This window comes from Gobio gobio, assembly GCF_949357685.1.
Source record: "Gobio gobio genome assembly, chromosome: 24".
Lineage (NCBI taxonomy): Eukaryota > Metazoa > Chordata > Actinopteri > Cypriniformes > Gobionidae > Gobio > Gobio gobio.
Genome location: NC_137120.1, coordinates 20,174,362 through 20,185,998, shown reverse-complemented (window position 1 = coordinate 20,185,998; position 11,637 = coordinate 20,174,362). Strand labels below are relative to the sequence as shown.

General features: G+C 38.3%; 1 protein-coding gene across 1 annotated transcript; it reads right to left on the bottom strand.

Annotated features, from left to right (window-relative positions):
- Positions 1 to 7,600: 7,600 nt before the first annotated feature.
- LOC307120632 (uncharacterized protein) lies at positions 7,601 to 10,806 on the bottom strand. The gene is made up of 5 exons (XM_079807752.1): positions 9,965 to 10,806; positions 8,820 to 9,820; positions 8,406 to 8,475; positions 8,157 to 8,331; positions 7,601 to 7,970 (listed from the first exon to the last, which is right to left on the bottom strand). Exons 1-5 carry the CDS (start codon positions 10,182 to 10,184, stop codon positions 7,808 to 7,810), a joined length of 1,629 nt encoding a protein of 542 aa, XP_079663878.1. The 5' UTR covers positions 10,185 to 10,806; the 3' UTR covers positions 7,601 to 7,807.
- Positions 10,807 to 11,637: the final 831 nt, after the last annotated feature.

The following is an 11,637-nucleotide window of genomic DNA, read 5'->3' as shown; positions in this document are numbered from 1 at the left end:
CAGGGTCATGTGTTGTTCTTCTCTGGGCGCAGGTCCACCATCTGATCTGGATACGGCCTGGATCCGGCTGACTGCAGTAAACCTCAGGATAAAACAGAGAGACTAACATTAGCGTAGATGCCATTCTTCTGATGATGTAACGAGTACATCAGGTGTTATGGGAAGTGTTCCCGGTTCCGGCTGACCTAGTTAATGCAGCCTAACAATCATTTAATTAAAAAAGTGTTTTATGTGTATGCCATAGTAAAGAGATGTGTTTTTAGTCTAGATTTAAACTGACAGAGTGTGTCTGCTTCCCATACAATGTTAGGAAGACTGTTCCAGAGTTTAGGTGCTAAATAGGAAAAGGATCGACCGCCTGCAGTTGATTTGGATATTCTCGGTATTATCAACTGGCCAGAATTTTGAGACAGCAGTAGACGTGATGGAGTATAATATGTTAAGAGCTCACTCAAGTATTGGGGAGCTAAACCATTTAGTGCTTTGTAAGTAATAAGCAAGATTTTAAAATGTATGTAATGTTTAATAGGCAGCCAGTGCAGTGTTGACAGAACTGGGCTAATATGGTCATACTTCCTGGTTCTAGTAAGAACACGAGCTGCTGCGTTTTGGACCAGCTGGAGTTTATTTATTAAGCGAGCAGGGCAACCACCCAGTAGAGCATTACAATAATCTAACCTTGAGGTCATGAACGCATTAACTATCTGTTCAGCATTTTGGATTGAGAGCATGTGCCGTAATTTAGATATATTTTTAAGATGGTAGAATGCAGTTTTACAGATGCTAGAAACGTGGCTTTCAAACGAAAGATTGGTATCAAAGAGCACACCCAGGTTCCTCACTGACGACGAGGACTTGACAGAGCAGCCATCAAGTGTTAGACAGTATTCTAGGTTACTACTTGTGGAGCTGTTTTGTCCAATAATTAAAAATATTTTTTTCTGAATTTAGTTGCAGGAAATTACTGGTCATCCAATGTTTTATATCAGCTATGCATTCCGTTAATCTTGTGAATTGGTAATTTTCTTCAGGTCGTGAATAAATATAGAGCTGAGAATCGTCAGCATAACAATGAAAACTAACGGCATGCTTCCTAATGATATCTCCCAGTGGTAGAATGTGAGCACTGAGCCTTGCGGTACTCCATACTGAACTTGTGATCGGAGTGACATCTCTTCATTTACTGCTACAAACTGATAACGATCACATAGGTATGATTTAAACCATGACAAAGCAATTCCACTAATGCCTACATAATTTTCGAGTCTATTCAAAAGAATGTTGTGGTCGATAGTATCAAATGCAGCGCTAAGATCGAGTAACACTAATAGAGAGATACAGCCACAATCGGATGATAAGAGTTGATCATTTGTAACTCTGATGAGAGCAGTCTCAGTACTATGACAGGGTTTTTCCCACATTGAAAATTTTTTGGCGGCCGCCAAAACAAATTTTTGCCCCGCCAAAGCCTTATTTGATCAGTTATTGTGATTTATGTAGATCTACTGCGCTTGTGATCGGCGCATGTTAACTGATGACAGAGAGAACGAGCGGAGAGCCCTAACGTTACCCCGCGCGGACGCAGAGAGAACGAGCGGAGAGCCCTAACGTTACCCTGCGCGGACGCAGAGAGAACGAGCGGAGAGCCCTAACGTTACCCCGCGCGGACGCAGAGAGAACGAGCGGAGAGCCCTAACGTTACCCCGCGCGGACGCAGAGAGAACGAGCGGAGAGCCCTACCCCGCGCGCACGCTCTCGGTCTTCAAAATAAGCACCGTTTTAGCATTCTAATATATCACATATCACGTTAATCAAAAGGTCGGAAGACCGAATCCATGTTGCACGTGGTGGATTCGGACATTTTTTTCCTTGAACTACCGCTGGATGTGAATTGCGCTCAAAAAACGCTAACTCTTCACCGACCAGCTGACATAAACCATACTTTCAATAAACGGGAAACAAATCCTATCCAATTATGAAGTGTTTTCTGTGTGTTGACAAATCTTTCGCGATGTTCTAACAGACGGGATTCACACACAAAGCGTCTACTGGTGTCCGATTCGCGACCTGACTCCTTTGAACCGAATCATTTTAACGACTGGTTAGAACAACTGAACTGTGCAACACTGAACTAACGAATCAGTTTAATAATTTACTCAGAACATCTGAAATGTGAACACAAGTGTGCTCACCCAATTTAGCAAGAGTGGATAGTAAGAATTAGTTTGAATTATCCACAGTCTTTCAGCTTATTTCTGTTTACAATGTGTAGTAAATAGATAGCCTAAAATCATTTAGTTTAGACTGGAGTGAGGTGAAACCAGAACAAAGTTATTAGCTAGCTGATAATTTTAAGAAATTGTATATGGCAGAAAATTAGGCTATTTGTTATTTTTTTAATACTATTTTTTAATATTGATATGGTTATATACCAAAACAATTATTTGTAAATAGTGTAAAAATGAGGAACAAAAGAAACAAAAATCAAGGTATCGAAATAAGATGAGCAAAAATTACAAACTGTTTCTTTGAATTTATTTTAAATTTATTGTCAGTATTGCGATCGCAGATCACGTGGGTTGGGTACTTTTTACTGTGTATGTGTGGATGACCATGTCTGTCAGCCACCACCGAAGACCATTTTTGACCCAGGAAAAACCCTGTATGATACGGTCTAAATCCTGACTGGAAATCCTCACAGATACCATTTCTTTCTAAAAAGGAACATAATTGTGAAGACACTGCCAAAGTATTTTTGACAGAAATGGTATATTTGAGATTGGTCTATAATTGACTAATTCTGTAGGATCAAGTTGCGTTTTTTTAATAAGTGGTTTAATCATAGCCAACTTAAAAGTTTTCGGTAATGACAAAGATGACAAAGATGAATTAATGATATTAAGAAGAGGATCTCTGACCTCTGGTAGCATCTTTTTCAATAGCCTAGTCGGTACAGGGTCAAGCATACATGTTGTTGATTTTGATGATTTGACGAGTTTAGCCAATTCTTCTTCTCCTATAGCAGTGACTGAGTGTAATTTTTCCTCAGTGATACTACAATGCTCTGTCTGATGTGATACTGTAGTAGACGGCTACATGGTTAAAATTTATTCCTAATATTATCAATCTTACATGTAAAGAAGTTCATAAAGTCATTACTGCTGTGTTGTTTACAAACATCTGAAGTTGAAGCTTTATTTTTGGTTAATTTAGCCACTGTATCGAATAAATACCGAGGGTTGTGTTTGTTTTCTTCCAAGAGAGTCGAGAAATAAGCAGATCTAGCAGTTTTTACGGCCTTTCTGTATGCGATCATGTGCTCTTTCCACGAATTACAAAAGACCTCTATTTTTGTTTTCTTCCAGCTACGCTCCATTTTTCTGGCTGCTGTTTTAAGGGCCAGAGTGTGCTCGTTGTACTACGGCGTTGGACTATTTTCTTTAATCTTCTTGAAGCGCAGGGGAGCAACTGTGTCTAAAGTACTGGAAAAGAGAGAGTCAATAGTTTCAGTTGCAACATCGAGTTCTTCTAAGCTATCTGGGATGCTGAGTAGATAATACTGATGAGGAAGATTATTTAAAAAGCAATCTTTAGTGGCGGCAGTGATTGTCCTGCCATTTTTGAAGCGAGGGCGCGGCTTTGCAACCTTAGCTAAATTAAGTATGCATGATACTAGGTAATGATCTGAGATGTCATCGCTCTGCTGCAGAATTTCAACTGTATCAATATTTATTCCATGTGACAATATTAGGTCTAAAGTATTATTATGGCGATGAGTGGGTCCTGACACGTGTTGCCTAACTCCAATAGAGTTTAGAATGTCTTTAAATGCTAATCCCAATGCGTCTTTTTCGTTGTCTACATGGATATTAAAATCACCAACAATTAGTACTTTATCTACAGCCAGTACTAACTCTGATAGAAAATCAGCAAATTCTTTGATAAAGTCTATATTATGCCCTGGTGGCCTGTATACAGTAGCTAACACAAATGTTAAACGGGGTTTATCATGTACACTACATAACATTACATAAAGCACCAACACTTCGAAGGAATTATATTTGAAACTAGACTTCTGAGTAATACTGAAGATATTATTATAAATTACAGCAACCCCTCCCCCTTTACCTTTCAGACGTGGCTCATGTTTATAACAATAATCTTGGGGGGTGGACTCATTTAAAGTAATGTAGTCGTCAGGTTTTAGCCAGCTTTCTGTCAAACACAGCACATCTAGATTATTATCTGTAATGATATCATTAACAATAAGTGCTTTTGGGGAGAGGGATCGAATATTCAGCAACCCAAGCTTTATCAATTGTTCATCTGTATTATATCTGATGTTAATTTGATGGACATCAATTAAATTTTTACTGTTGAATGGTTTTGATGTTTTTTTTTGTATTTACTAATTCGGGGAACAGACAGTCTCTATATGATAATATCTAGGTGAAAGAGTCTCTATGTGCTGGGATTTATCTGACTCCGGTGACGTGAGACAGCTAGCAGACGGTCGGTTTAGCCAGTTTGTCTACTTCCTGACCTGGGCCCTAGTGAGTCAAGGTTTAGCTCTAAGACTATGTGCCAAATTACCAGAGAGAAGAGCGGAACCACCCCAGGAGGGATGGATGCCATCCTTCTTCAACAGGTCAGGTCTGCCCCAAAAACTTTTCCAATTGTCTATGAACCCTATGTTATTTTGCAGACACCACTTAGACAACCAGCCATTGAGTGATGATAGTCTGCTAACTATCTCATCACTCCTTTTAACAGGGAGCGGTCCAGAACAACATACAGCCTCTGACATCGTACTAGCAAGTTCACACACCTCTTTAATGTTAATTTTGGTGATCTCCGACTGGCGAAGTCGAACATCATTAGTGCTGACGTGAATAATAATCTTAGAGAATTTACGATTAGCTTTAGCCAGCACTTTTAAATTAGCTTTGATGTCAGGCGCTCTGGCTCTCGGTAAACATGTGACCATGGTGGCTGGTGTCTCTATTTTCACGTTCCGTGTAATAGAATCGCCAATCACTAGGGCACTTTCAACAGGATACTCAGTGGGTGCTTCACTGAGAGGGGAGAACCTGTTTGACGTTCTAACCGGAACGGAAAAGCGTTTTTTTGATTCGCGACTATGCCGTCTCACCGTTACCCAGTTTCCCTGCTGCGGGGGCCCTGCAGCCGGAACCGAAGAATGTACAGAGTTCACTAAGCTATTCGCATCCAAATCAGTATCTAAAGATGTTACATCCTCACTACTCTCAGATAAAGTATGGATGCGTGTTTCTAATTCTGAAATCTTCTCCATCAGCCTAACTATCTCCTTACATTTATCACATGTGAAGCCCTGTTCGCCAGCGGAGAAGCCTATACTGAACATGCAGCATGCAGTGCAAGTGACAATGACAGGAGATGACATGACTTACCGTGTTTGTTGATTAATCCAACTTACCACAATTGTTTGCTGGCCACTATTTACTAATCCAACTAATGAACTCAGAAAAAAGGAGACCCGGGTGCAGAGATGACAAGCTAACAGGCTAGCGAGATGCTAACGTGTGATGGTGATTTAGATTAAAAGCTAGCGATGTCAAATTTAACGTGATAGGCAATATTTAAACAATGTATGGTGATAAATAAGTTATATTTAGCAGTAGAACAAAGAAGATATATCAAAATAGAGATTCAAACGCAAGCAAGGCTGTACAGAGCTACAGACAAGGCAGGAGGCAAACAGGAGACAGGAGCAATCGATCAGGAGCAGAAGCCCGGCTTCCTTTGTTTTGTTGTAATTTTCTTAAGTAAAGATTGTATTTTGTTGAATATCAACGACTACTTGCTTAATCAGTAAGCTCAGTGACTTTGAACACAAGAGACCCGTGTTCGATCCCCACCTAGAACAGGCCTGTTACACCTGGCTAATCCAAGCGTTATAACGGCAGTATAAAAAGTGCTCCAAACGGCTCTGGGGGGGTTAATAAAGGCCTTCTGAAGCGAAGCGATGCATTTGCATAAGAAACATATCCATATTTAACACGCTATAAAGAAAATTATGTAGCTCCTGGCAGACCGCCTTCTGTATTCAACTCATGAAAAATCACCTAGGATGGCTTGAGGGTGAGTAAATCATGGGGTAGTTTTCATTTTTGGGTGAACTGTCCCTTTAAAATGTGCTTTATAAGTACTAATAAACAGCCAATATCCGAGTAATATGCATATAAGCAACTAGTTAATAGCGAGACTTGAACCCTAAAATAAAGTGTTACCAAGATTATTGATTAATAAAGACTTATTTCCATGCACTTCCTTACACAACACTACTGTACGTTCTGACCTCAAAACACTTTCACAATAGGTCATGAATTTTAAACAAATACATTTTGACGTTTGCATCACATAACCAGTTCCATATATATGGGTTTTCTGACATTGTAAACTTGCTCAATAGCCCATCTGGTACAACATTGCACTCAGTGCAGAAAAAATGCAGACAATCTTAGAAAAAAGGGAGAAAAAAAAAATATTGATGCTCAAGAAGGCAACACAATGCATTAAGATCTGGGGTGTGTAAACGTTTTGAATCGGATGAACAGGGTAAATTATACTTATTTTGTCTTCTGGGAAACATGTAATCTGCTTCTGAAGGGCAGCACTAAATAAAAAAATAAGATCTTTAAACAAAGTAAGACAAATGTACACATCATCCTTTTCAAAAGTTTTCACCCCCTGTTCTTAATGCATTTCATTTCATGGAAGCTTGTTTGCGCCAGTAAATAATACAAATAAAAAAAAAATAAAAAAAAATATTTCCTACTTTTTGTCACATTTCTGACTTTTTTTCTCTCTCTCGCAATTGTCATTCTGCAAGGGGTATGAAACTTATGAGCAGAAATGTATCTTATAGGATGCTTTTGCAGACTGTCAGAGTCTGAGAATTAAACATTGCGGTTTAGATTAACTGCCCATTACATATTACATTGTTCAAATTCAAAGTAATCACTTTGGTAATCTAAAATATTTTTCAGATGTAACTGTAATTTTATTACCACCCATTTAAAATGTAACTGTAATGAAATACAGTTACTCAAATTTTGTATTTTAAATACATAACTAAATTACATGTATTTAGTTAATCCCCAACCACACTGTTAAACCTTACCAGGTTTTTTATAAGTAAAATACTGGCAACACTGTTGCCAGCTAGTTACTGTAAAGAATCTGTTACAGTGACTAACTGGCAACAGTGTTGCCAGTATAATACTGTGTCTATACCAATACAGTGACTAACTGGCAACAGTGTTGCCAGTATAATACTGTGTCTATACCAATACAGTGACTAACTGGCAACAGTGTTGCCAGTATAGTACTGTGTATATACCAATACAGTGACTAACCGGCAACACTGTTGCCAGTTTTATACCGTAAATCAGGCATTACAGTTGATAACTGGCAGCAGTGGTTTCAGTTATTTACTGTACAGTAACATACATATACATTTAAATAATTTATAATGCAGTACTCATTGTGGTACTCTTAAACTTACGAAGCATTCTTTCATGTTACTTCATTTAAAAAATAAAATAGAAAGAACTTTTAAATCTTTACACAAATTCACTTTATTACTTAGGTGTTTATCCCAACATAACAGAATTACAAAAACAGAAAGAAACAACCTGTTTGTTTTTGATACAACACCCAAAAATCTCTCTGTCACCAATGACCCTCATGTTATTTAAGTTAACATAAATTAAATGACCTTCTCATATTCTTACAAGTAAAACGTTAACAAAAATATTTTCACTTAGTTGCCTGTTTTCCACTCAAATTCGGTGAGCCTCTGCAAAAATGTATGTACATGTGGATTTATGTTTTGAATCTTTCTTTTAACAGATGACCCAGTTTTACGGCTGGTTCCAGCTTTGGAAGCACACTTTGTCCCCTCAGGATTAATCCTCACTAAAAACCTGTTGAGTAAATCAGACAACAACTATTTTAGAAATGGAGTAACAAATTAAACAGTTCAGAAAAACATCATACTAAAAAAAAAAAAAAAAAAAAAATTATATAATATTATATATATATATATAAAAATAAAATGCACAACTGTGGCAAACTCATGTTACATTATTGAACAATTTTTTAACATGTACCTTTGAATGAGTTCTAATGTGGCACTGGCTGACTCTTGGTATTCAATGTTAAAAACATAGAACACGCTGAAAAACACAGAGAGTGCCGCAGAGAAATCTAACTGCTCATCAATGCAATGTGTCACTTTTCCCTCAATGCTGACCATCCACTTAGATGAAGTTAGAAGGCTGTCTCCTGAAACAGCCATAAAACTCACCATAAAAAAACTGCCAAACACATTTACTATTTCTCATTTATTTCATACTTACCAAGCATGATGAGCCTTGGTGTGACTGGAAGACGGAGCTCATTTTCCACTGACATTTGGGTTGAAGTTTTCTTAGAAAAAAAAAATTGCCAAACATTACAAAGCTGTTCAAATTCTTTTACAGCTAAGGTTGATTCTGATTTGTGAGCACACCCTTTAGAGTGAAATGTCCATAGAAGCACTTATGCTCTGTGTAGCATCATACAGGCCCATACTACAAAAATAATTGTCAAACAGACAAGGCCTAACAGACTGTACTATGTAGCACAGACAGACATCATACATCCAACTTTTTTTTTTTTCAAATCTTTGCCCATGTTTATACAGGTATGTCACATATGATCTGTGAAACCAAGCCTACAATTATTATTTCAAGGTATTTCTTTACTAGTCATGTAATGTTTTAATTACTTACGTCTACTAAAATGAAGAGAGAGTTTTCTTTCTCTTTGAAGTGTTTCATTGTCAGTAGGATGGCTGATATGGCAGTCTTATCAGTGCTTGCTGGTGTGGCTTCAATTTCTCTGAGGAGAGCCTGGACCTCGGCATTCCATTTTAACGTCTGTTTTTGAAAGTAGTTCACAATCCGTATGCATTTTCCGTTCTGGCATTCACTCAAGCAACTGCTTATATCAACACCTGTAAGTGTTTCAAAATGATTGCATAGGCCTCTTTTACTGAAAAGATATGGCCATTCCAGTGCTATGTCACTAATGGCAGGAGGGGGGCATGAATTAATCATTTTGCGCTGAGCAATATAAGTCTCTTTCATTAGCTTGTCCACATCAGACAATTCACAAGACCTTGGGCCTCCAGACTGAAACATTTCTAATAAAGTCTGTCTCTTAATTTCAAGAGATTCAGATGTCTCTCCATCTGGCATGGAGGTAGGTTGCCAATTAATGCATCCATAACTGTCAACTTTACATCGAACTTTTTTGACTATGTTGTCCTGTTCTTCATCAGCTTTGTTGGTTCTTTTTGGTTGACGAATCCGGTGTGCTACATTGTCTCTGTTGACATGTTCTACTCTGGTTCTCAGCTGTCTTTGAAGTGAACTATAGCCTTTCCCCAGTTGTTCCCCTTCCTCCGTAAAGTCTCCAAATGTTAAGGGAAATTTGGAAAAAATGTTTCTTGCCACTTCCCCACAGTCTGCCAAGCTTGGGTTTGGGCAAAATTCTCTTATGGCTGCTACAACAGCTCTTATAAACTCTCTTCTTGGTCCAAGAGGAGCCTTCTCCTTATTAGACGCTGCATGAAGAAGGGCTGCAGGCATGTGGTTCCAAGGAATCTGAAACATACTTAGCCAGTATGAATTTGAAGGAGTGTAAGAAGTGGATGGCTGTTCTAAGTCTGGTGATGGTAACGAGGTGAATGTTATTTCTAATGACGTCTCATCCACTTGGTCTCTCAATGCTTTGAAAAATACATACAGAAAAAGAAAGTGAGACATATAATGTACATAATATGCATATTATACAAGTATATATGTCTACATATATGGAATATGATGTTGAAAATAATGATCATAGACATGTAATCAGAATTGATTTGGCTTACCTATTTGTTTAAAAGCCATCATTAGTTTTCGACATTGTATTGGAAGTAAGATGTCTTGAAGGTCTGTCAGCTCTACTAGCGCAAGGTCCTGTGTCCTCTCAACGCCCACCACAAAACAGAGATGATTGACTACTACATTAAGTTTTGGAATATCCAATTCTGGAAGAATTTTTGTGATTTCTTGTTGAATCAGCTCAGTATCTAAAGTTAAAAAGAACATATGGAGTGATGTAATGACACCACAGAAAGGCCTGCCACTTCATACACCGGGAGGGGATAGTAATTCAAGAGATTGTCAGCATTAACACACACATACTTGAGATCAGTGTTGTGCAGAGAGTGAAGTCCAAGGTCAGATAATAGCACAGAGTCATACAGTTTGACAACAAAGTAGACATTGGTTGGATTAATAAGTATCAGTGATATTTTCCCAAAGACAAACCCACAGCTGCTCTGGGCTACAACAACTACAAGGCCATTGGTATATTTGGTTCCTTTATAAACAACCCCTGACACCTCTGAAGTACTCTGACTGACACAGTTAGCTGTCCTTATTGCATGTTGTATTTCTGTATTGTATAACTGGTCATTGTGTTCACGTGCTTCACTGACAGACTGAATTTTAGGAGGGAATAAATTGCCACAAGCTAGATAGGACTGAAGCAACTGGTGCCTTTCCGCCAAAGTTTTACAAAGATGAACAAAATTATGCAGTTTCCTTGCACAGTTTTTAAAATATGAATGTTTACTCTCAAACCTGAGCGTCCACGAGCGAATCAATGGGCCAAAATGTAGTATAAGATCTGCATAGTGCAACAAGTAATGATGTTTTGCTTTCAGATTTTTACCAGGAAACAAGGTACTTCTTAAAGAAACATATTCTTGTGTTAAAAACTTGAGGTAGCCTATCTCATTATGACTAATTTTGGGCGCACAAATCACCTCAACCATTTCCTTTAGTTTAAGGCACAACTGCCAAACCTCACTGTCCATTGCGTTTTGCATTTTATGTCCTATATAAATTGGTAAGAGCCTCAAGAGACACCAGTTCTGTGCAGCAGAACCACCAAGTCGTCTTGCATCAGCTTTAATCACACATGGGGCATTGTTACAATCACTTCCTAAATGTCTGAATTGTGCAATGGCTCTATTCAACTCATTGTAGGTAAAGTGCTTTTCAACTGAAACCAAATGTTTAATGTAAAGTGCCAAGTCATCAGCCACAATACCTTCAAATAAATCATGCCCTAAGCATGGAGGCAATCCACCACAGACGTGAAAATAAGTAAGGGAATTGAAAACTGAATTGAATTTGATGCCCTCTATTATACACTGATCAGTAGTTGTGAGCTGTTCAACACTATGTTCATAATTTTGGTTTGTTCTTTTTAGGCCAATATGTAAAGGCTGCTGATTAAATGTGTCTCTGTCAATTAAACAGTAGCGACAGAAATGCTTGTTGGTACTGAAATTCTCAGAAAAGCCCCCAATACAATGAGACCCAAGATTATCTCCACAAATGGCAATAAGCCCTCCTCTAAGAGTAGTGCCGTCAGTAGACTCAAATCCAGACTCCTCTAAGTCTTTCAGATCAGCAACAAGACAGGCAAAGACCTTCTGCTGACCAAACTGTTTAAAGTCTTCCTCTCTACACAGCAAGACAAGTTGCATTG